General features: G+C 38.5%; 3 protein-coding genes across 9 annotated transcripts; all 3 read right to left on the bottom strand.

Moving 5' to 3' along the window:
- Nucleotides 1-1,454: 1,454 nt before the first annotated feature.
- On the bottom strand, nt 1,455-9,747 carry slc25a17 (solute carrier family 25 member 17). 2 transcript variants are annotated; one of them, XM_066675179.1, is made up of 9 exons: nt 9,542-9,747; nt 8,857-8,917; nt 8,265-8,331; nt 7,489-7,640; nt 6,211-6,327; nt 5,949-6,097; nt 5,155-5,250; nt 4,911-4,996; nt 1,455-3,237 (listed from the first exon to the last, which is right to left on the bottom strand). In XM_066675179.1, exons 1-9 carry the CDS (start codon nt 9,614-9,616, stop codon nt 3,087-3,089), a joined length of 954 nt encoding a protein of 317 aa, XP_066531276.1. In that variant the 5' UTR covers nt 9,617-9,747; the 3' UTR covers nt 1,455-3,086. The 2 variants fall into 2 exon arrangements, with proteins under 2 accessions (XP_066531276.1, XP_066531277.1); XM_066675180.1 differs by having other exon boundaries at nt 9,708-9,727.
- A 2,306-nt stretch (nt 9,748-12,053) lies between these two features.
- LOC136700041 (GTPase IMAP family member 7-like) lies at nt 12,054-19,189 on the bottom strand. Of its 6 annotated transcripts, none has more exons than XM_066675172.1 (5): nt 19,053-19,189; nt 18,879-18,964; nt 18,211-18,282; nt 16,452-16,514; nt 12,054-14,517 (listed from the first exon to the last, which is right to left on the bottom strand). In XM_066675172.1, the coding sequence occupies exons 2-5, from the start codon at nt 18,952-18,954 to the stop codon at nt 13,745-13,747; spliced, it is 984 nt and encodes a 327-aa protein (XP_066531269.1). In that variant the 5' UTR covers nt 18,955-18,964; nt 19,053-19,189; the 3' UTR covers nt 12,054-13,744. The 6 variants fall into 6 exon arrangements, with proteins under 6 accessions (XP_066531269.1, XP_066531268.1, XP_066531274.1 ...); XM_066675171.1 differs by having other exon boundaries at nt 18,211-18,285; nt 19,053-19,186; XM_066675177.1 differs by having other exon boundaries at nt 18,211-18,285; nt 18,913-18,964; nt 19,053-19,183.
- Nucleotides 19,190-19,941: 752 nt separating this feature from the next.
- LOC136699519 (zona pellucida sperm-binding protein 3-like) lies at nt 19,942-22,774 on the bottom strand. Its single transcript, XM_066674288.1, has 8 exons — nt 22,226-22,774; nt 22,011-22,129; nt 21,808-21,911; nt 21,559-21,736; nt 21,361-21,475; nt 21,206-21,291; nt 21,052-21,131; nt 19,942-20,969 (listed from the first exon to the last, which is right to left on the bottom strand). The coding sequence occupies exons 1-8, from the start codon at nt 22,760-22,762 to the stop codon at nt 20,887-20,889; spliced, it is 1,302 nt and encodes a 433-aa protein (XP_066530385.1). The 5' UTR covers nt 22,763-22,774; the 3' UTR covers nt 19,942-20,886.
- Nucleotides 22,775-23,448: the final 674 nt, after the last annotated feature.

Raw genomic sequence — 23,448 nt, 5'->3', positions numbered from 1 at the left:
AGTGTTTCTGCATAGGATTGATGTAAGCCTTTCTCCTTGTGTAATACAGTCCTGAGCCCTGTGGCTATATTCATCACAGATGCATGATGTATTCTGAGAGCTTGAAGGTCACACACACAACAGTGGTCTCTGGCGTTGTCCTGCACACATTTCTCCAGATTTCCTGAATCTTTATATTTTGTCCGATGATGAACTGCCTTGATTTTTAACTTATGATTTTAATTTATTTTTTCTGCTCATAATATATTATTTCAAAACAATATTTAAAATTTAACAAAGGATATTTTATATTCATAGCAATAATAATAATAATAGGACAGATAGCTATCTTGTTTAATTTGTAACCATTTGATTAAGTCAAGAAAGACAGCACTGAAGTAATAAAGCCCTGGGTGGAAATTTGTTTAAAAAAAAAAAATAGAGAGTACACTCAATGCTGTTTTGAATTAAACCCAATAACTTAAAGTCTTGTTACACCCTTTGACCAGGACATAAATAAATATAAATGATTGGCGGCTCGGTGGCGCAGCAGGTAGTGTCGCAGTCACACAGCTCCAGGGACCTGGAGGTTGTGGGTTTGATTCCCGCTCTGGGTGACTGTCTGTGAGGAGTGTGGTGTGTGGTGTGTTCTCCCTGTGTCTGCGTGGGTTTCCTCCGGGTGACTGTCTGTGAGGAGTGTGTGTGTTCTCCCTGTGTCTGCGTGGGTTTCCTCCGGGTGACTGTCTGTGAGGAGTGTGTGTGTTCTCCCTGTGTCTGCATGGGTTTCCTCCAGGTGTTCCGGCTTCCTCCCACAGTCCAAAAACACACGCTGGTAGGTGGACTGGCAACTCAAAAGTGTCCATAGGGGTGAGTGAATGTGTGAGTGTGTGTTGCTCTGTGAAGGACTGGTGCCCCCTCCAGGGTGTGTTCCTGTCTTGCGCCCAGTAATTCCAGGTAGGCTCCAGACCCACAGCGACCCTGAACTGGATAAGCAGACAATGTTTATGGTTTAATATCATTATTGTTTATTGAAGTGTTTGTGGTTCTTATATTCTGTATATATAAGATTGTTTATTGGTATTGTTTATAATCCCAAAGTGTATCCGGATATCTCTTAGTCCAAAAAAGAATTTATAATATAACATTTAATATTCCTATAGTATATAGTTTTTTTGTGTTATATACAGACCACTTCCCCCAGTGCTAATGTCTATAAGTGATTATTTAGGCTTTTTACATTCATCCATTGTCTGTAACAGCAAATTCAGTTCAGGGTTGTGGTGGGTCTGGAGTTTATCTGGAATTGCTGGGTGCTGGACAGGAGAACAATCTGGAGGGGGCGCCAGTCCATTGTAGGGTGACACACTCACACCTATGGACAATTTTGTTAATTTTTAATTACGTGCCTACAGTAGGTTTTCAGGAGGCAAGTGAACATTCAATAATAGTTTGTCAAATGCAGACTGAATGTTTGAATTTTTATTTTTATTTCAAGATCAAAAGTGCACATGTGATTTTAAATATAGGATTACAATGACATTACTACATTTTCAATGAAGATCCCCTAATAAAGGTCAACAAAGTCACTTCCACCCAGTTCTACAGTAGTGGAAAAACACAGTGCTACAAGTTCAAGTTGGAATCCTTATCTCATATCACAGTGAATTTCTTACAGGAAAATAATGCCACATGATGTCCACAGAAAATGAACCCACATACATCCAGTGTTCATACTGTAGCTGTGAAGAAACAGTAAATCATCTGTGCTTTGTTTGAGAGAAAAATTAATCCAAAATATTCTGCACCTATAGCAGGAGAATAAGAGCAACACATGTCTGTGGTAAGTGTGGCTGCAGTGGAAGTATATCAGCACAGGACCAGTGTATCTGGATCTGCATTAAACAGATTTCCATAGTGAGCAGATGCACACAGGTATAAAATCAGTAGTGTAAAGCAGCCCACCACAGGACTAAGGAGCACTGAACACTATATTAATTCTTATGGTTTTGGACTGGATTGAACGTTCCCTAGAGTGTGAGGTTTTTAGTATAGGATAAAAGAAAGTGTGGCATGATTGCAAATGTTTGATCTCTATTGTAATTCTGTTTTAGCATTATTAGTAACATTTTAATAAACAAAGGAATGCACTAAACCGTTGTGATCAGTGTGGAACAGCACTGACACAAAAATGACAGTCAATCTATCAGTCAATGATAGTTTCACTGGTAAATAAACACACTGATGTCAGTCTATATTTCTGTGACATCACTTAAATTTACCATTAAAGGAAGCAGTGTCTAAACAAATGTCATCCTTCTGAGAATATTCTGTACCAGTTTTATGCGACTCTGTCCTGCAGAGTTTATATTTGTAAAGTCGTTTTTTTTTTAAACTGAAATTATTTTAAAAAATACAATTATTTTGCTTAAATCACACTAAAAACAAAAAGCTACAACACAGGGCTGTGACGGCGATGGATCCTTACTCTCTACTTAGTAATGTGCACTATGCAACTTAGTAAATATTGTTCAACACACATGTATTAATAAATTAAACAAATTAATTCAGACATTCTTCAGTGAGAATTAACCAGGAGTAAAAAAAAAATAATAATACAATTAAATATTAATGTCTGTGTATTAATGTCTGTATGTCTGTATTAATGTCTGTGTTAATTCTACTTATTTGGACCCAAAAACATTGACATAACCTTTTTAAAACTTAGAAAGATCAGGAAAACACACCCAAGTATGTCTAGTTTAAACCTTTAATTCTTGGTCCATGATTGTGGTCTACATTCAGTTTATTATTTGTTATCTGATGAGCAGTAGGCAGTAAAAAGATTACGTTATTTGTTTTTAACTGTTTTTATAACTATTTTTACGGTCTTTTTTCATTCAGTAATTTGTTTTGATGTAAGATGTTCAGCAGCTATCAAGAATGTTTGTTTGTCACTTTTTTTAACAATGGGAGGTGTTAAGAGGTAGTAAATAGTGCACTGTTTCTTGTTCACATTTTAAAACGTATACGTATACGCAGTAAATACGGAAAAGGATCCATTTTGTTCACAGCCTAGGCCGTCGTCATGTGAACTTGTGTCTATGAGGTCAGCGGGCTGTCACAGGCTGTGTGACCCCCATTATCCTGAAGGTGGCAGCAGCGATCTTCTCGTACAGCAGAAACATGAGCGCAGCAGTGAGGACGGTTTGAAGGAGTTTAGCCTCTAGCCCTTTAAACAGCCCCAAAACACCTGACCTCCTGTAATACACATATTTTAATAATGAATGTTATTAATAATAATAAAAAAATCACATTTATACCACTGTCCTCTTACCTAAATTTAGATCAGTTAAGATTTACATTACATTTATGCATTTGGCAAATGCTTTTATCCAAAGCGACTTACAAAAGAGGATCTAACATTCGAACTACAGCACAATTTATACAAAGTACCTTACATTGAGTGCAATATGCAGGAAGTAATAAGTGCATTAAAGAAAGACATTCAGTGCAAAAGATACTCTCGGAAGAGCTGGGTTTTCAATGATTTCTTGAATGCGGAGAGGGTTTCTGTTGCTCTGATGGTGCTTGGAAGCTCGTTCCACCAGCGTGGTACCAGAGATGAGAATAGCCTCGACTGACCTGTACAGGGGGTTGGTCGTGTTAGTTGGCGCTCCTTTGAGGAACGGAGAGGGCGGGCGCTAACATGGTTTTAAGAGTCAGAACCAGTGAATACTCTGAAGGCCATCATTAGTGATTTAAATCTGATACAAGCAGCTAACGGTAGCCAATGCAGCTCAACTAATAGGGGTGTGACATGTGCTCTTTTAGGCTGGTTGAAAACCAGGCGTGCTGCAGCATTCTGGATCATCTGTAGCGGTCTCACAGCACAGGCCGGAAGACCTGTCAGGAGGGCGTTGCAATAGTCTAGACAGGAGTTTACTAACGTCTGAACAAGGAGCTGTGTTGCAAGTTGAGTTAGATATGGCCTAATCTTCCTTATGTCCTTACGTCCCTACCTTCCTTAAGATATGTTTACAGTACAAAGTACATGGATCCTCCATTTTGGACTGTAGCTACAACTCTAATGTACAGTAGTCAGAAATCCTCTTTTCATTTATTTACTTTACTGTCAGCGTGGTCATTAAGTGATTTATGACCATGGAAACTGGTAAATTAAGCTGTACAGTTGGCGTCCTTGAATGTGGAGTTTTTAGAAATTTTTCAAGTTTCATGTTTGGACAGTTCAAATGGATTAAAATTCTGTGTAAATTTACGAGTCTGTAAATTTAGAGTTTAATCCTTTATTCAGGTGGAACATGTGCTAGAACTAAAATATTGTCTGTTAGTTCCTATTTGGGTGTGTTCTCCCCGTGTCCGCGTGGGTTTCCTCCGGGTGCTCCGGTTTCCTCCCACAGTCCAAAAACACACGTTGGTAGGTGGATTGGCGACCATAGGTGTGAGTGAATGTGTGTGTGTCTGTGTTGCCCTGTGAAGGACTGGCGCCCCCTCCAGGGTGTATTCCCGCCTTGCGCCCAGTGATTCCAGGTAGGCTCTGGACCCACCGCGACCCTGAATTGGATAAGGGTTACAGATAATGAATGGATGGATAGTTCCTATTTGCTTCAGCTTTTGCTTTTGAATGGGCAATAAAAAAAGTCATATTTGGCCCACAGACTGAAATATGAGATCGTTACATTTGGATTACAATGAATGCTACTTTTGATAATTTATCGTCGACTCTTAAATTAAAAAATTACAGTCAATGCCATTTCTAGCAGGAATGTCTGAAGGTTCTTACTGAAGGCTGACGGTTCTTCCCATCCCTACAAAATGCACAAGGTCCACTGGCTTCTCAATGGAAATCGCAACTGAGAGAACTTAGACTTATAAAATCTGAGAACTACTGAAAAAGATTATTATGTGCTTACCTGACCCTGTTGATGATCAGGTATGTAACACTCCTCAAGCTGCTCAGTAGTTTGGATTGTTCTTTTGGCTGCCTGTTCTGACCAAACTGATAAACATATACTAGTTAAATGCAGGTCATCAACAGGAACACATATGTGCACATGTTCCCACACATATCTAACCAAATATTAACCTTTAAAACCGTTAATACAACATTGCTTTATAAAATATTTGTAATAAGGGTAATAAATGTTTATATCTCACCCGTAGGATGGACTGTACTGTCTGTAATGGATATGTTACTGTAGTAGCCACAGCTTTAGCTATTGCTCCAATAACAAACACCTCTAATGAAGACAACTGCATTTAAAACAGAAGCAGATGAAGGCTGGTTTGACATTACACATTTTTGTAAACAGTTCTAAACCCTGTCCATATTAACTTATGTGTTGAACATGGCAAGAACGGGTTGTTGCAATGACCTGAGTGACTTTCACAAGAACAAAACCATTATGGTCAGAGAATCTGATGAGGCTTGAGGGGTGCTCCTGGTTAGCAGTGTTGAGTATTTACTGCTAAGGAAGGAAAAACCACAAACTGGCTAATCAATGCTCAAGGGCATTGAAAACAATCATGTCAAGGCTTATTTCATGAAGTTTACAGTAGGCATGTGTCTCACACACAAACGTACTGCTGTTTATGGGGCTGCATACCATCTATCTGGTCAGAGTGCCCATGTGTGCCACTGTAATCATCTATTAAGGACTTGTGAGTGCTGGAACTTCCACAAAGATCTTTCACCTAAGGTTGACTAGTCCAAAAAAACAACTTATTAAGGGATGGCAGGGCACTGTGAAAGGAAAATGCAAGTGAAGAAGTGTGATGGTCTGGGCAATGTTTTGCTTGGAAACCAATTTAATGTTTTTGCTTGTGTGTGTTTTTTAAATTTAATTTAATAATTGGACTAATTGGTTTATTATTATAAAAAACATAATTACAATTTCTGATAATGTGGCTAATGCGTATGGTTTGCGGCTGTGTGTGTGATGCAGCCCCACCTCTGTGTGCACTCCACTCTTCAGCTGCCTCTTCAGAGTCTCATAGATCATAAACTGGATGCCAGGGTTCAGCACCAGAAGCAAAGAGGGAAACGTCCCATTCCATAAAGCACTCGCTCCTTCACTCTGCACAATCTTCATGAATGCATCTTTACAGGACACAGAAAGATAGGAATAGTTAAAGAGAAACTGATTGATTTTCCTTTTAATCACAAATACACAGAGAACACATTAAACACAACATTATGTCAAGTTTCCTTACCCACAATTCCACAGTAGTGTGTAGGCTGGATGTCTGTGTTCCTAAACTTTGCCCCCTGTAGCTTGAGCCTGGTGTTGACAACCCAGAGTGGAGTAGTCACGAGGACATTCACTACACCTGTCCCCACACACACACACACACACACACACACACACACACACACACACAAATAATGAAAAAAATAATATGAATGACTAATTGACTTTTTTATTGACTAGTCTTTATTATTGGTTATATTAGAACACGATTTCTAAAACTGGAGATTCTAACTCTCATGGAGGTCCAGTAAAGTTCCCCAGATGGTGTGTGTGTGGGTGTGTCAAAGTGATGCGATAAAGCCATATACCAGGGGCTGAAGTGGGCCATATACCAGGGGCTGATCTGAACAACTGGGACAGCTACATACAACAACAACAACAACAATAATAATAATAAAAACAATAATAAATTATACAGTGGAACCTCTACCTACGAACTTGATCCGTTCCGTGACCCGGTTCGTAAGTGGAAAAGTTTGTTTCTCGAGTCAATTTTCCCCATTTAAAATAATGGAAAAGCAATTAATGCGTTCCAGCCCCCACCCCGAAAGTCACCCTTTTTGCACTGATATATGTTTACAACACTCTCATATTAGTATAAAAAAATGTACATGTAGCGTTATTAAAAATAAATACAGATTACAAAAGAAATACAGTGGAAACAGTAATAAAACAGAAATAATAAAGTTGTAAGTGGTTACACATCGCTACCTTGAAGACGTGACGACTGGCTGGAGGAGTAACACAGGCACTGGCTGTATGACGGGAGGTGGGGGGTGGGTGGAATAACGGAGAGTAGGCGGTGAATGTGGGGAGACGAAGCGTAGATACGGCTTAACTTAGCACGAATTTCGATGTCTGCTATTTACACTAATGCTAAATTGCTAAAGCTACAATGTGCTAATCTTAAAAGCTCACTCAAGTCTGGGCGCTGGGAGACTCACCTATTGGGGTCAGTGGCCATTTCCAGCCGCAGGCTCGGCGGAGGCTCGGGTTCGTTTCTAGAGTCGTGGTTCGTTGGTGGAGGCAAAAAATATTCAAATGCCCGGTTCGTATCTTGGAAAGTTCGTTAGTAGAGGTTCCACTGTACTTATGTAACACCTTCCACATACACAAGGTCTTCTTACTTTGGCTAATACACTATTACTGTGCTCCCTCTTTCATAACACTGATTTTGCACTGAACTACTATATGCTCACTGAGCACCTGCTACCTGTATCTTATTTCACCTATCACCGACCTGCAGCGTTGCCGATGATCAAGTCTTTCCCTGGTGTTGACCGTTGACGTCGAAGCCATGTGGTCTTCAGTGTGTGGAAGCAGTAGAAGTAAACAAAGTTGGAACAACAGAGACTGCAAATGACTGGAAACCACCCTCTATATGGAGCTAAACTACAGAGAGAGAGAGAGAGAGAGAGAGAGAGAGAGAGAGAGAGAGAGAGAGAGAGAAGAGGGAGAGAGAGAGAGAGAAGAGAGAGGGAGAGAGAGAGAGAGAGAAGAGAGAGGGAGAGAGAGAGAGAGAGAGAAGAGAGAGAGAGAGAGAGAGAGAGAGAGAGAACAAAGTCAAGCAAAAATCATGAGGTTCAGCTTTGGTTGGAAAATAAACTATTTGAAGCGATATGCATGTAAGATGTATGTAGCAGGCTGAGGAGATATAAATAACACAAAGCCCATATAGGAGCATGGTTTTATATTCCCAGTTTTTGACAGAATAAAGCCCTGTTTATTATCGTTTTAACCTTAGTGTGTCAGGGTCATGTGGTTTGGTTAGGGAAGCAGACACACAAACCTAAATGTGTGTTCTTAGATGACTAAATGAGTGCTCTTGCCTTACTGTTGAGGAATGTGTTTGGCTTTATTTGCGGCACAGGTAGAAGGCTAAGAATACTCTTAGTGTATTATATGTGTATAATATAGATGACAAATCCCTGTAAAAATGATCAAATTTAGTATGTTTCTTGTCAAAGTTGAGCTACAGAAGAATAACACGTATAAACTCTAGCTGTTTTGACTTACAGTCCTTCCTCCTTAACTATCTCTGCCAAAATTGCTGGAGTGGACCGGGATTTCCGCTTATCGTCCACTGTAAACAGAAGACAAGCACGGAACACACACAACACACTGTAAAAATCAAATACTACAAATGAACTAGTAGCATTCAAAGGGCTAAAACATCAGATAAAAATATCACATAGATCTATCTATTAGAGCTAAATACAAATATATTGTGAATACTGATTTATTTGTATCTGTATTAATTTGATGTTTATAACATTATAAATAAAGGTTTATATAGGATCAGGTTTCATAGACTTGGGAAATTCATTTTTTAGAAGTTTGTAGGTACAGACATCCCATCTTGGCACTTTTGTTTTTGGTGAATTTTATATTGTTCATCTGTATCAACTAAAATTGGGAAATATATTGTAATACGAATTTTGGCCCGATTCATTCAGCCCTTGCTATCTGAGTAAAGCATGAGCTGCATGTGCATGAAATACATTTTTGACTGTTAGAACGGAATATAATTTATTAGAAATGTGACTGCAGTAAGATTTCTGGATGCACTGAACATGCACAGAATTTTAAACAGTTAACACTGCTGTACCTTGCAGCCTGAGCCTTGCTGTGTCCAGGGGAAAGAAAACAGTCATTGCTGTCACACTGCCCTGTATATGCAAAGACACACACACACACAACCATTGATTATCTGTAACATTAAGATGACCTCTTTGTCTCTGCACTCACTGTCCTCTAGTCCTTCAACACTGGTCCTAGTGTGCTGCTGACACTACGAAGTGCACTTATATGGTAAGTGTAGGTGACAGAATTGTTAATGAGTGTAGAAGCAAGTTAATTTTAAGACAGATAGAGAAGTAAACACAATAAAAACGAACAATTATAGACAGAAGGATAGAATATACAAACTGGCAAATACAGTAAAAAACTTTGCTTATTGTCATTTTAAAGAGAGAGAGAGAGAGCGAGAGAGAGAGAGAGAGAGAGAGAGAAAGAAAGAGAGAGAGAGAGAAAGAGAGAGAAAGAAAGAAAGAGAGAGAGAAAGAAAGAGAGAGAAAGAAAGAGAGAGAGAAAGAGAGAGAAAGAAAGAAAGAGAGAGAGAAAGAGAGAGAGAGAGAGAGAGAGAGAGAAGAGAGAGAAAGAAAGAAAGAGAGAGAGAGAGAGAGAGAGAGAGAGAGAGAGAAAGAAAGAAAGAGAGAGAGACAGAGAGAGAAAGAGAGAGAAAGAGAGAGAGAGAGAGAGAGAGAGACACTAAGACTGTATGTAAAATTTACCACCGCCCCCGCCACTGCATGCACGAGACTTTCATAGGAAAACAGCTCTGCCGGTTCAAAGGTGTGTGAAGCCATTATGATGTCGTGATATTAATGTGAAGCAACTCCTCGTTTGTTTCTGAACTTTAATTCGTTTCTGATCTGGATTATATTTCTTCTGACTCACTTTAAACTCAGAGCCGCTGTTTCCAGTCGGTGAGTTCTTAGCGCTGCACAGCGGTCAGCTGACAACACGACCACAAAAGGCGGGAACATCAAGAAAAGCCCGCACACAATTGGTGAATTGTTGTGTCAATCATTACAAAGTCGCATCTCCATTGGCTGACTGAAGCATCCCTAATTAAGCAGCACATGACCCCACAGAAAGTGGAACTTGTGTTTTATATTTGAAAAATACAAATAACTATAGGGTCCTTATCAGAATACTGCTTTTGACTTTCACTTTTCAATTTACAGTGACAATTTATGACACAATCACATGTCCATCTTGTAATGGACAATCACAGCACAAATAATTTATGTATCTAAGACAATGTAGAGACTATAAAATTGTAATTTGTATTTTGCAAAATTAGTTAGTTCACCATATCTGCATCAAACATTCCTTTATTCTCCTCAAATAAATGTAAATACAAACATTTTGAACAAAACCTGGAATAAAACTACTTGACCCCAATCAATTATAATAGTGAATATTACTGATTTATTTTTCATCATACTCTTTTATTGTCGTTATTTCTTTTACATTTTATATGCATAAGTCATTACTTGTGTTATTTTATTCTACACAGTTCTATAATGAAATCTTACAAATATCCTCCTCTCCTTCTGGAGAAGGGAATGTAAAACTAGATTTATAGCCACTGTTGTACCTTTAAAAGTTACACATGGTTTGTTCCTTTAGTGACAATAATGTACATCTACCATACCTCCATACCTTTTTTCTGTGAGTGCATAGCTTAAAAGTATGTAGGAATGTTGTCCTTGTGTGTTAAATATTTTTCATGCCATTTTTTTGCTCTTCGGGAACAAATTCTTAAAAGAAAAAAAATCTGTATAGGCCAAATGAATGTAAATCTAAACCGTCATAATGAGTGTATTACACATTTTATATATGTGTGTGTGTGAGGATTGGGGTCTCATGACCTCCAGGGCTATGTCGTCAGGAGCTGTTAGCTCCCAGTAGGTCTCCCATGGAAAACAGGTCTGGAATGAAGATCCAGACAAACACGACCCAAGAACTACCCATATGAAAATCTTAAAAGGATTAAAGTGTACCCTGTCCAGCAGAGGGTTACCAGTAACCAACCATGGAGCCAGGACTGTGGGTAGTGTCCGACGGCGAGCCTGGCAGCCCATGTAATCCGGCCAGGCTCAGCCATAAATGGCAGCGTGGGAGGTTCATGTGGGCTCACCACCCGCAAGATCCAGAGTAGGGCAGTGCAATGCCCATCGGGCACAGAGTGGGGGTGAAGGGGCCCCTGGTGGCGTGGGACTTAGCAGCAGGAACTGGTTGTTGGTATGTGAAACGTGACCTCAATAGGGCGGAAACGAGCCAGAGCTGGTGCGAGTGGTTGAGAGATACCAGCTACATATAGTTGGGCTCACCTCTACACACAGTGTGGACTCTGGAACCAAAATCCTCAACAGGGGTTGATCTCTCTCCTACTCAGGAATTGCACAGGGTAAAAGGTGTGTGCGTATGCACCGAACAGCAACTCAGAGTATTTGGCCTTCTTGGAGGTAGTGAGTGGAGTTATAGAGAGGATTCCATGCACGGGATGTATTGTTTTGCTGGGGACCTTCACATTGGCAATGACTTTAGAGGAGTGATTGGGAGGCCTGCCTGATTTGATCTGATCTGAACAGACTGTCTGACATGAATCACACACACACATACACACACACACACACACAAAAAATGATTGCCTAATAATGGTGTTGCAAGCAGGAACCGAATAATCAGGTTATTACATTTTAAACACAGAGGAAGTCATGTTTTGCACACTCTGCACACAGATATACTGTACCTTTCAATTTTCCAGTTGGACCGCATGCCAGTTCTATGAACAGTTTTCTCTCTGACCTATAAAGAGCTTCTTCTGCATAAGTAGAACTCCTGCCTGCTCCACTTAACATTATTTCAGTGTTACTAAAGTGCTGAGAATTATCCACCACACATTAACTGCTTTTTGGCAATCCTTTAGGGCTCCTGACCACCAAAAGACAAAGTGAAATTTGTATGTAATTGTAGAACTACAAGTGCACTTTTAATTTCATTGGAGCTGATGTGTATGGAAATAAGGTGGTGGTTTTATTTTGATGGCTGTTGGGTGTATTGGTATTTCCCCCTGTATAGGACAGGGCCGTCACTAGAGATGAATGATTAAAAGGGGTTAATGATGTGACATTTGAAATAGTTGGTGACAGCAGAAATTGTTTCTCAATACAATTTTTATTTTCACATAAGGATATATTACAAATTATTTTTTAAAATCTATTTTTTGTTATTATTATTTTTTTATCACGAGCCTATTAAAACTAAACCCTGTAAATAAAAATGAAAAGAAAAAAGACTATCTATCTAGAAAAACAAAATTGAGTTGTGAACAACTATCATCTCATAATATACAGGTATATGTAAAATATACAGTCGTAACATCAGGAAAGAACATAAACATCAATCCCGTCTGCCCTAAATACTGCAGTGTTTAATGCATGAACATTATAACTCCCTTTTTTCAGCATGCTTACTTTACGTTTATCAATATCCAGGTTTCCTCTGCTATTTAACCAACATATATAACCCATAATGCTATTTCAAATAGTGCATCATTGGTTTTTATTTTGATTAAAGATTGTAACATGCATTCAATTCAAACATTTTTTCTTTATTTTCGTCTTGAAAGGACACTCGCTGTCAGGAAACTCACTAGACCTTCTCGACGTGTACGTATTCTGTCAAGAAAGAAATAGGCTTGTTCGACTTCATCCGGCACTACACAGGCCGAGAACAAATAAAGAACATTTTGCTACAGCCCCCCTAAAACAGGTCTGACAACATCCACGGTACAAGTCATGTTATATTTCTTTTTGAAAATGAACAAAACTTGGGGATAGGACACCAAGCATACCAATGCCACATGTGCTAAATTGATGTCCTCATGACCCCTGACTCATATGGCTTTAGAACATTGTTCAGTACATGGTCATAATGTTTTAGCTCATATTTTTTATCATTGCTTTCCAAATGAAAACATGTATTCAGTTCTTTTTTGAAGCATTTCTATTGGTCTATTTATCATGGATCCCCCCAACCCACACTGGGGTGTTTTCAGTGTCTATAGGGTCATAGTGAAAGAAGTATTGGAGTACACCGAAAAAGCTGAATTGAAAACAGTAGAAGCAGGAAACAACTCTCCAAGAGATTCAATTACCATTCTGGGCTTGTTTCCTGGACATAAATTAAAGGCTACGTCTAGACTGTAAATTAGCAATGCTATCATTGTCAAACTAAATATAGCATCACACCTACACTCAGGTGAAGTTTCTATATAATTACTGTAAATGGTTAGTAGATGTATAACAGTTGTGGTAGATCTTTGTTCTTTAATACCGAACCCTTTTTACAAAAAACATCTTTACACCACCAAAAACAGCACCAGCTTTTCCTGCACCAAGAACCAACTAACCAGACAGACCATGAATATTAATGCATTCAGATAGTCATTTGATTAAGGGGGAAATAAATAAAACATTTAATTCAAAATACAAATGCAAGTGAAGTTCAGAACTAGAATTAATCCCTGTCTGGAAAAATCACCCCTTAAAAGTTATACTCGCCTAAAAAAACAATAGTTTGTAACTACTTTTAATGGACGTTTGTACTGAAAATTAAGTACATATTAAGTTGAGGATATCCCTTTGTAGGAGAGTGTGCACTATACTATACTTACACTAAGAAAGTCACCAAATTGCTTCTTAACACCTACACTTTCAGATGAATGATTGTCATTTGTCTCAATGTAGATCTTGACGAAAGAAAGACATTTTTTCCCTCCACAGTAGTCATCATGGGAAGAGTAAACATTTCAATTCATATGAGGATTTAGAGGAGTTTAGCTCTGTTTGCTCAGCATTACTCAGCCAAAGTCTTCTTGGCAAGGTCCAGGTGTCCTAAAGATATTTACAATCCTAGTTCAATCATTTTGTCATTGTGGCTAGTTTATTGGTGCTGAAAGACATTTTTTTGTGTTTTTGCTGATTCTCAGCTAGATTCCTCGCATCCTCTTCTTCTTCTCTCCACAGTTCTTGCTTAAGCTTCTCCAGCTCTTCCTCGTCCGCACAATTCTCCGCCAGCTCTCTTTCCTTCCTCAGAATGTCTTCATGTCTTTCATCCAGGATCTTCTCCTGCCTCTCCCGGATCTTCCTTTCAGTGGATGGGTACAGATCCGTGGTGTAGCAGCCCCTGCCGTTGATGGCCACTAGAGTCTCAACCTTCTCCAGGAGTTTACTCACCTGTTCACGGTTCTCCACATTCTTGTTGTTGAAGAAATAGAAGCCACCACTACACTTGCGGATGAAGTCCCGCAGGTCCTTGTCAGAGCTGGCAATGACGTCGTTGGGCACCTTCCCTTCCAGGCGGTCGCCTTGTGTGAAGAGGACAATGGTGTACATCCAGATGCTTTTGCCAAAAGTGTTCTCAATCATTTTGTGCATGTCTTTGTCCTCGTTGGTGAGGTTCCCCACGGGCAGCACCAGAAGGAACACGTGAGGTCCAGGCCTGTACAGCGAGACAGATTTCAGGATGTCCCTGATCACTTCCTTCTCCATGTGTTTGGCCCTTTTTAGTCCTGGCGTGTCGATCACGACCACAGGTTTCCCTTCTATGCTCCCCACCACCTTCTTACAGAACTGCGTGACCCGAGCCAGCTGCATATCTGTGTCGAAAGCATGGAACCCCAGAATGGTGTTACCTGTAATAAACAGTGAAACAGAATACTAGATAGGAGGGATAAAAATTCAATAGCTCTCACTTCAGTAGCATATTGCTGCTGTCCAAAGAAAAATCTTGTATCTCTCTTTTTGTCGATTTTTAGTTTCCTACATCATTTGAACACAGCAGCTTTACATTGTGTGAAACAACAATAAATGTTGTTGTAATAAATGGACAAATAGAAATGCTCCAAAATTAGTCTTCACAACGTCATTCAAAGTAATATTTATCAGATGATATTACTGTATGACAAGGCTAGTGGCATTCAGTGACATTGTACATTTCGAGCCTTGTGTCATTGCTTATAGATTTGTGGCTTTGATCTGTGTTTATTTCAAAACTCTCTAGAAATGTAGAAATGTTTTGAAAATGAAGTACATTCAAGAGTTCGATTTGTTAATTCACTTACAGTTTTATTTAACTGACAATACTACAGTGAAGCTAATTCCAATGTTTTAACTGACAATGTGTATGCAATTATGTACATCTAAACATGTTTAAAATTTGGCGACTGCAACAAAGTCCAAATAAAATTGAGAATAGGCGTTCTTACCACTGTGTTACATCATTTTTTAATTCAATTACACGTTTAATCCTTTGGGCTGTAACGATACCATTATTTAAAATATTTCTGTGAGTGGAAATTCAACTTATTTTTGCTTGATATATGATTTGCATGAAGAGACCGATCTGGAATGAATGCAGGCCTGTCAAGCACACACTATGTATGAAGCCATGCTTTTGTCATCACCTTAATGGCAGCAAAATGTTGCCTGAAGCTTAATATGCGTCCACATCAACTGTACCTTCACACAACTTTGCTGTCCAAAGAAAAACATCAACTCATTTTTTGTTTATTTCATTATTTGAATACAGCAACTTTTCATTATAAATGTACCAATAGAATTGCTCCAAAGTTACTTAAATATTATTTTTTTTTTATTATTATTATCCACTGAAAGTTTTTCTTTTCCATTGTCTTATAAAGTTACTATATTGGAAATACATATTTTTCTTTTATACAGTAAGGATATGCAAATCACCCATGCCATGGTCACTGGTGTATCCTCATGCCTTCACAAGCATTTGCATTTTTGCACTTCTAGCTGATAACAGACTGAATGGTCCTTTTCATCTTTGGCACAGAGAACTTGGCATCTAATTTTTCAGAATACAAGCTGAAATGTGTTTCACATTCTTAAAAATAAAGGTGCTAGAAAGGTTTGTTTTGTGCAATGCCATAGAAGAACCAATTCTAGTTCAATTAAAAAAAAAACATTTTTGCTAATACGTTTAAATGGGTAAAGAACCTTAAGATTGGGTGGTGGGTTTTTAAAACTTTAAAAGTTTTATACTCACACCACTCTAAAATATGGTTGGAACGAACCATGGAACGAAAAATGGTTCTTGCAGTGTAGTGTAGCACGGTTTTCCACTCTTTCGATCTAGCTGAGAATAGCTTATGCCAAGGGAACAGTGTTTTTCTTGAACTGATGTATGGCTTTATCCTTGTTTAATAGATCTTTAACTCGCATTTTGTCATGTAGCATTGGACAGTGATCCTAAACTATTCGTATGTCCATGTGTCTGTTTATATCAAAATAGCATGACAGTATTTCATTCACTGTTATCAGTACACTCAAAAGGTCATATTCAAATGTGATTTCTGGCATGGCACTACGCAGACTGATATTTCTCTTAACTTCCTTTTCACATTATTATTCATGGTAGATGGTCAATACGTTTATATACATTCTTTAATTGAGAAATGTTCTCTTTGAACTGTTTGACAATTATCTAAATAAATGTTAAAGAGACAAACAAATTCCAACTTTGCTGAAAATAGGGTTTCTAGTACAGGAATAAGGTGATACCAAATGGTGTATTGTATTACATATACTGCCCATTTCTGACCTGTGGAGCTCTTCCCTCCTCCTCTGCGACCAAGCAGCATGATACGGTACTCTTCCATCTCGGCTGAAAAACACAACACAATTCAGAGTTTAATTAGGGAATTAGGGAAAGTCCGTCTGACAAAAACATGTCACCCTGCACACTGCTACTGATAATAAGGGTGGCAGAATGGGGCCATAGAGCTGCAGGTTTTTGGGGTTATGGACTTAGTCATGGCCTCATGCCAATGTCTGTGAGGAGTTTCCCTGTGTCCTTTTTCTCCTTATGTTCCGGTTCCTCCCACAGAACAAAAGCACATGCTGGTAGGTGGATTCGTTTTTCAAAATTTATGCCCATAGGCATAAATGTGATTGCGAGAGTGTGTGTGATGCCCTGTGATAGACTGGTGCCCATTTTGCACCTAATGATTCCAGGTATGCTTCGACCCACCTCAACACTTAACAGGATAAATCGATTATATAGAAAATGAATAAATCAAATACTGAACTCTGTAAAATTTGATGATGTTTTTTGTCTGATTAAAACCTGATTTTCAATGAAACATAGTACCACTGACTGTACCCATTTGGAACAATGTACAGTGTTATATCAGTTTGGTGGTGTTAAATTTTTCAACCATGTTTTTGGTAAAAATCTAGGCTGCTTGCATATTTGGACTATTTCCTCCCCTCAATCACCAACACTGCTTTGAAGTTGGGAAGGGTGAACACTAGCAGAAGCTTCTTCTGATATATGAAGCCAGCCACCATATAGGTCAAACACAGCACCAATTGATACACCAGAACATTTGAAGGAGAGACATTCAATGGTGAATAGTCCATGTAAGAATGACTGAAGTATTGATGGGGATTACATACAGCCATCTTTTTAAATTTTAGAATTGAAAAAAAAAACTGAAAAAAAATTCTAAAATGATCAAGGGTGAAAATAAATTCAGTGTACAATAAGCTTTGAATCTTATGTTGGTATAATTATTTATACTTCAAACACTTTCTCTCCTTTGTCATTTTACAGTATATTTTGCATAGTAACAAAACTGACAATTGAAAATAATTAAATAAAATAAATACATTTGATTAAACAAAAAATAACCTAAAAATTAGGCAGTTTATAAATGGCAAAAAAAAGAGTAATTGTCACTGCCTTTGTTAAAAAATTCCATCAAGAAAAATCATGTACATGTAGGACTTATGTTCTTTTGTATCCAAACCTACATAGTTAGTTATAATGTTAGTCATAATGGATGTAGAATAATAATACTTACGTTTTTGTTTATTTATTTATTAAATAAATTGGCAATTGTGATTTTTAATACAAAGCAACCTTTACCATCAAATGACACGAGTAGGAGAATGTTTGAATTACAATTATATTCTACACAAAAAAGCTTTGAAAAAAAATGTCACATTTAATTATTTTAAGAATTTATAAATGCAGTTTGACATAAAATGACTAGGTTTACAGGATACATGTGACACATTAAGTCATTCATATGCCAGTACAGAGAATCTACCTTAGAAACAAATTTAGAATTATTTTTTTCCCTTTTATCTTTTTTAATACAGGCCCGCGGCCTGGAGTTTAAGACTGCCTGAAGATAAGATTTATATCATTCTGACGGGCACTTTTAAGCTTTCATCTATTATTGTGCAGAGCAGAGAATTCAAGCATTTCATGCTTTACACCTGTAACCAGATTAGATAGATGCTTTAGTTTTGTTCCTCATGCTTATGACCATATTTTGACTGTAGAAACTTACCTTGCAGTGATCCTGATCTTACGGAACCATTGGTTTGCTTCACATTTTCATAAATGTCATCATCTGGCCCAACTGCTGTGAAAATAAACATGGGTTTTTGCTGATTTTGCATTGAACACAACCATGTGTTTCAGATCCATAGTATGTTAAGCCTTGTTTGTGCAAAAAAGGGGTTTTGTATCTCCTGAACATCTCAGAGTTTTGGAATGCAGTCAGGAATGTTAACTTCACATTTGCTTAGTTTCAGCAAACATGTTTGCCAAAGAGTAGCTTTTGAAAGCTGATCTTGATATTCATTCATGATAAATATATATATACACTTTTTAAATAACACATTTTAAGTGTTAAAAGTACAAGAAAACCAACATTTGCATTGCATTTGCATTGAATTTAACTTAAAAAAATAAATATCTATTAAACTCACTGTACATTTTTACTAACAGAAGCCATAGCCTTGGTTCAAATCCTAATAATTTGATCTGTAACTATAAAGAATCCAGAGTTTCAACAGCTTATAATTAAATTTGATTGAATCTCTTAACAGAGCAATATGAGTTATTCAAATATATGGGGACAAAAAAAAACAAAACACCAAAATGTAGCGGCTGAATGGACATTATTCTCATCATAAATTGGCATTTCAGTATTTTAATCAGAGTCTAACTCACAGCTCAGTGAAGTAGCTGACTGATAGTCTCCCACCTGAAGCTTTAACCCATTCCACACAACATGTTCTTCAGTCATGTCTCTTTTTCTAAAAGACATTTCAACATCAGTTAGATTGGTGATCAAAGACAGACGGACACACAGCAATTATAAAAAGGAATAAACCATTGACTTACCATATACAGACACCAACCTAGTCCCTGTAATGTATGCTCTCTTAGTGCCAGTAGCCTCAAAATAGTATTCTGATATCAGCTGGCTTTACAGAGCTGCTGCCTGGTTAAAGGAGAGTGTTTTATCCTAGATCTGACGCCCATTTTCTTTTCACTGATAAGACCATGCGTCAAATGACCTAACATCCAGACAAATGTCTACCAGCTAAAATTTAAACAGAACTACACATGTCATCGGAAGTGGGCAGAGTCATGTATCTGTTACAAATAACTTCCTCTGCATGTGTCCCCAGGTGTTTGTAAGTCCCAACCTGCATCGCAGGTCCATCTGTGTGTGTGTGTGTGTAACAGTATGCATGGTATGCAGACAACTGAGGAAGAATGCTTGTCATCAGGAAAAAGAAAAACACTGGAATAGTAGTTGATTAGTAGTAAAAGGATCTTATTAAATATTAAATACTAAAATTAAAGTCAAACATATTACCCAAGAGTTTATAAAAAAAAAACCTCAACTCTTAAGTATAATATTCAAGTATCCTGCCATCTACTGTGAAACACTGCAGTAATTAGTCTTTCTGTATTTAGTGTCAAACTATATTTTTCTTCAGCTGTAAACTTTTCAGTAGACCTGCTTTAAGTAAAAAAAAAAAAAAAAAAAAAAAAGTTTTGCACACCTTCAAAAAAAAATTCCCCAAATACCGTCAATACTATTCATGTCTGGAATCTGGTGGCAAGCACATTATTTTCTAAACACCAGCTATTACAAACATTGTCATTTTCTACAACTACAACTGATATCTTAAAGATGAAATCATTGATGGGTTGAATAAATCCTTAGTTGTAGAGCACAATTTTCCTTATAAAATTGATTATTTTTTTAAGAAACACTGGGAGGAAAACAATTGACAGGAAATTAATTTCACACTAAAATGCACACATTCTCATGGTATTTTTAACAAGTGTAAAACTCCCTTCAGGTAATTATGTCAAGCATTTCAGTGTCCCGTGACTGATTCAATGTATTCTTAAGGGTTTTAGGGAATAACACTTTTTAAATTCAAGGGTTTGTGTAATCACTGAAAGGTTCCACACTTATGCTAAAAATACTTTCAAATGTTTTCATGCAGGCAGGAGTGTACAGTTTTAGCCATCTGAAACACTGAAGATTTCTCAATATTTTCCCCCAGAGGTGCACTAGAAGGGTAACAAACCCTTAACGTGTTATAGTTTTGAATGGCAGGAGGTGATTCTGTTAGAGTCCAGCAGATGTCACTAAAGAGAAAATGTGTAACCAGGAAGTTCTACCCATGATTTAATGATCAGCTGAATGAAAAATGAACCGCTGACCAATTTGTCTCATGTGGCTGTAGGCTGTCTGATTTAATCATATCACTGCACTGAAGCTCAGAGTTGCCAAAGCTGGTACAGCATGCTACTACTTTGCACCCCACCAACTAATGCTTTGTAGGATAATGCCACTCCCCTGCTTTTAGTGAAACTAGTGTAAAATCGTAAGCCTCAAATACAAAGTACTGAAGGCTGTGGAAATCCATAGAATATGATTCCCAGCAAAAATGAAATGGAAACTTGCACCTTAAGTATCCCCTGTTAATTTATGCAGGAATTCTTAACCCCTTTTGAGTTAAATGATATACAAGTGTTGCACAAAACGGGCTTTGTGAACCCAGAGGTGACTTTTAAAAGTACTAGAAAATAGCCTTCAAAATGGTTTCCACCAATAACTAAAATCACGCTCATGTCAGCAAGCCAGCTGTTGATCAGTGAAGAGCAAGATAATGCATCACAGATTTTTAATTGTTTTTCAGGCCAGTCCAATTCAGTTTACACCCTTTTGCTGCCAAACAGGAAAATTCACAACACTGACAGGGCCAAGCAAGACATTTCCTGTCCACCGGGGACCTGAAAAAGGCAAAAAGTCAAATCGTAAAAATCACAAATGAGTCCTGAGGATAAATATTAGCTGATGAAGCATCCTGCATACCAGACACTCCAACATCACTGAGGCCACAGCTTGTGTCACAACAGCCACAATCCTGATTACCACCATCCACTGCAGTCCACCTGAGAAAGACAGTGTTTGATCAGTATTCAAGTGTATTGTAGAAGCCTAGCATTTCTACTTTTGGGGAACTGACCTGTTTGCTGTGAAAGAACATGCTTTGTGCTGTACATCAGTGGGAGCAGAAGCAGGAGTAGCCTTCATAGAACAAGTGAGGAAGATCTGCACAAGATCAAGATTTTAGCTCAAGAACTGAATAATGCAGAAAGTGCCAAGTATCTTATTACCTACCAGTCCACTGCTGTTTAGAAATGCAAAGGCCTCCAGCTGGAACTGGAGCTTGTATCCATAAACCCGAGGCATAAAGCGGGACTTGGACCCTGTAAGCTTAGCATCCACCAGGCACCTAGGAACAAATACATGAACACAACATCAGGTGAGTCAGTTATACTCAGCCAGACTGAAGGAATCTGGAAGTGACTTGCTTACCCATAGTTCTCAATAAAGGAATATCTGGGAGAGGCATTCATATCAGGTACAGCAGTAGCCACACAGCTGTCCACAAAGATCCTTAGTGGCACATGGCTGTATTGCATTACAGAAGCTTCAATATTGATGATGTCTCCCAGGAAATACTGGTTGGATGGTCTCTCAAACTGCCAGTCATCTGAGGGAACCACAAAGAGACTTGCCATTCTACAATGCATTAAGCTGCTCAAATCTGATCATAATACTAACCAGTCATGAGTCTGAGGGAGAAGACCAGCTGCTCCTCAGCAATCACAGTAGAAGCATAAGGAATCCAGGCAGGCAAGAGGGCATTGCTGCTCACATTATGTGTTCTGTAGAAATAAGGAATGTTTAGATTCCTTTCTAGGCAACCACAAAAAGTCCCTGTTATTGGCATGAATAAATTAAACACAGTTTAAACTTGTTCTTACCTAGAATAATGGCACTCAATACCAATCACAGCACCACCTGTCCTGACAACTGTTGCAGCACCAGAAATTACAGGAACATAGATAAGGTGGAAGGTGTAGACCAGTTCAGTTTCAGTCATCTGGAGGAAAACAAAATTTAGAAACATTTAATGGCAGGAGTGTGTGGGGGTGGTGAAGTAGGCTGGTAATAGACAATTCAACAGTTCTGTACTCACAGTCAACACACTATTGCAATTCTGTAGTTGTTCTTCAAAGATGAGAACCTGAGCATCAGGATCTTCCCCTCTTGGTGCACATCCTCCAATACTGAGAGAGGAGGGATTTATTAGCTCTCCACTTCCAAACAAATCTTTCTTGACTTCCACATACACTGTGCTATCTCCACAGTTAGCTGCTACACTGCTAACTTGGACAGGTTCATGCTGCTGAAATGGCACTGTTGGTGGTTTAGGCATCATTGGAACTTGGGGGTAAAGCCATGTCAGTTTCTTCACCGGACCCTGCAGCACCTGTTGGGACTGGAGATTGAGTGAGTTTTGCAAAAGACCAAGGAGACCTCCTGAGGCAGGGTTCTGTGCAGGTAGCTGTGCTACTGGCCCCAACATTGGATGAGGCTGACTACCAACTTGTTGCCCTCTTTGCAATGCTTTGCTCCAATCAACATACTGGGCATTAGAAATGCCCAGAAGCACCAACAAAAGTGTCTGAGCAACAAGCTGCCTGTGTGCCATCTCAACAAACAACCTAAACATACCTGAAGTAACTGAGCAATGGCTTTCATTGAGTAGTAGATGAAGATAACTCCACCCCCACATAAGCCGATTTAATATGTGTCAGATGTTACAGCTGCAATCGGTGTAAGCTTTGACCTTTTTAAATATTTTTTTAATTGATATTTATTTACTATATTTTATTTTTGTGTTTACTATGTTTACGTCCTAATATGTTTCATGGGAACATTTTAAATGTAACACATTTCACAACACAATTTTGTGTCAAAGCACAAAGATCCGGGTCCAAGTCTCCTAGGAGCAATCCAAGGGCAACAGTGGCAAGGAAAAACTATCACAGCGCACGACGAAGAAATCTTGGAAGGAATCAATACAGGGGTTGACACTGGAGAGCACAACAGAGAACAAAACAGAAGTTAATGTGAACTGATAGAGATTTATAGTAATGTGAATGTAAAATATTAGTGATATATGGGCATGTGTAAGAAGGTGGTATTCAGTGATTCTGTGGGAGAGTAAAAGCAGATGCAGAGTAAATTTGGGATAAAACGGCATCCTTGCAAAGCCAATCATGATGCTGTAGGTGAGACAAGGCATAGATCTTGTACAGGATGCATAGGGGCAGGGGCTGGTTCTGGGCAACACCAGGAGAACAGCAGGAACAGGACGTGTTGAAGCATAAGAGAGACAAGAACTGTTAAATGACG

Source organism: Hoplias malabaricus, chromosome 6 (assembly GCF_029633855.1).
Source record: "Hoplias malabaricus isolate fHopMal1 chromosome 6, fHopMal1.hap1, whole genome shotgun sequence".
Taxonomy (NCBI): Eukaryota; Metazoa; Chordata; class Actinopteri; order Characiformes; family Erythrinidae; genus Hoplias; species Hoplias malabaricus.
The sequence above is the reverse complement of the archived record's forward strand: the minus strand, read 5'-3'. Positions and strand labels throughout refer to the sequence as shown.

Excerpts from the sequence above, each read along its gene's own strand:
- slc25a17 (XM_066675179.1), bottom strand. The coding sequence starts at position 9,616 with ATGGCTTCACACACCTTTGAACCGGCAGAGCTGTTTTCCTATGAAAGT. Across the intron at positions 8,332-8,856 it reads AGCAAGGCTCAGGCTGCAAG|TGGACGATAAGCGGAAATCC; the intron begins GTACAGCAGTGT and ends TTCTGTTTACAG. Across the intron at positions 3,238-4,910 it reads CTGATCATCAACAGGGTCAG|GAGGTCAGGTGTTTTGGGGC; the intron begins GTAAGCACATAA and ends TGTGTATTACAG.
- LOC136700041 (XM_066675171.1), bottom strand. The coding sequence starts at position 18,954 with ATGACTGAAGAACATGTTGTGTGGAATGGGTTAAAGCTTCAGGTGGGA. Across the intron at positions 18,286-18,878 it reads GTCAGCTACTTCACTGAGCT|CAGTTGGGCCAGATGATGAC; the intron begins GTGAGTTAGACT and ends TTATTTTCACAG. Across the intron at positions 14,518-16,451 it reads AGGAGGGAAGAGCTCCACAG|GTAACACCATTCTGGGGTTC; the intron begins GTCAGAAATGGG and ends TGTTTATTACAG.
- LOC136699519 (XM_066674288.1), bottom strand. The coding sequence starts at position 22,762 with ATGTTTAGGTTGTTTGTTGAGATGGCACACAGGCAGCTTGTTGCTCAG. Across the intron at positions 21,737-21,807 it reads CTCCCTCAGACTCATGACTG|ATGACTGGCAGTTTGAGAGA; the intron begins GTTAGTATTATG and ends TGGTTCCCTCAG. Across the intron at positions 21,476-21,558 it reads TCCTTTATTGAGAACTATGG|GTGCCTGGTGGATGCTAAGC; the intron begins GTAAGCAAGTCA and ends ATTTGTTCCTAG.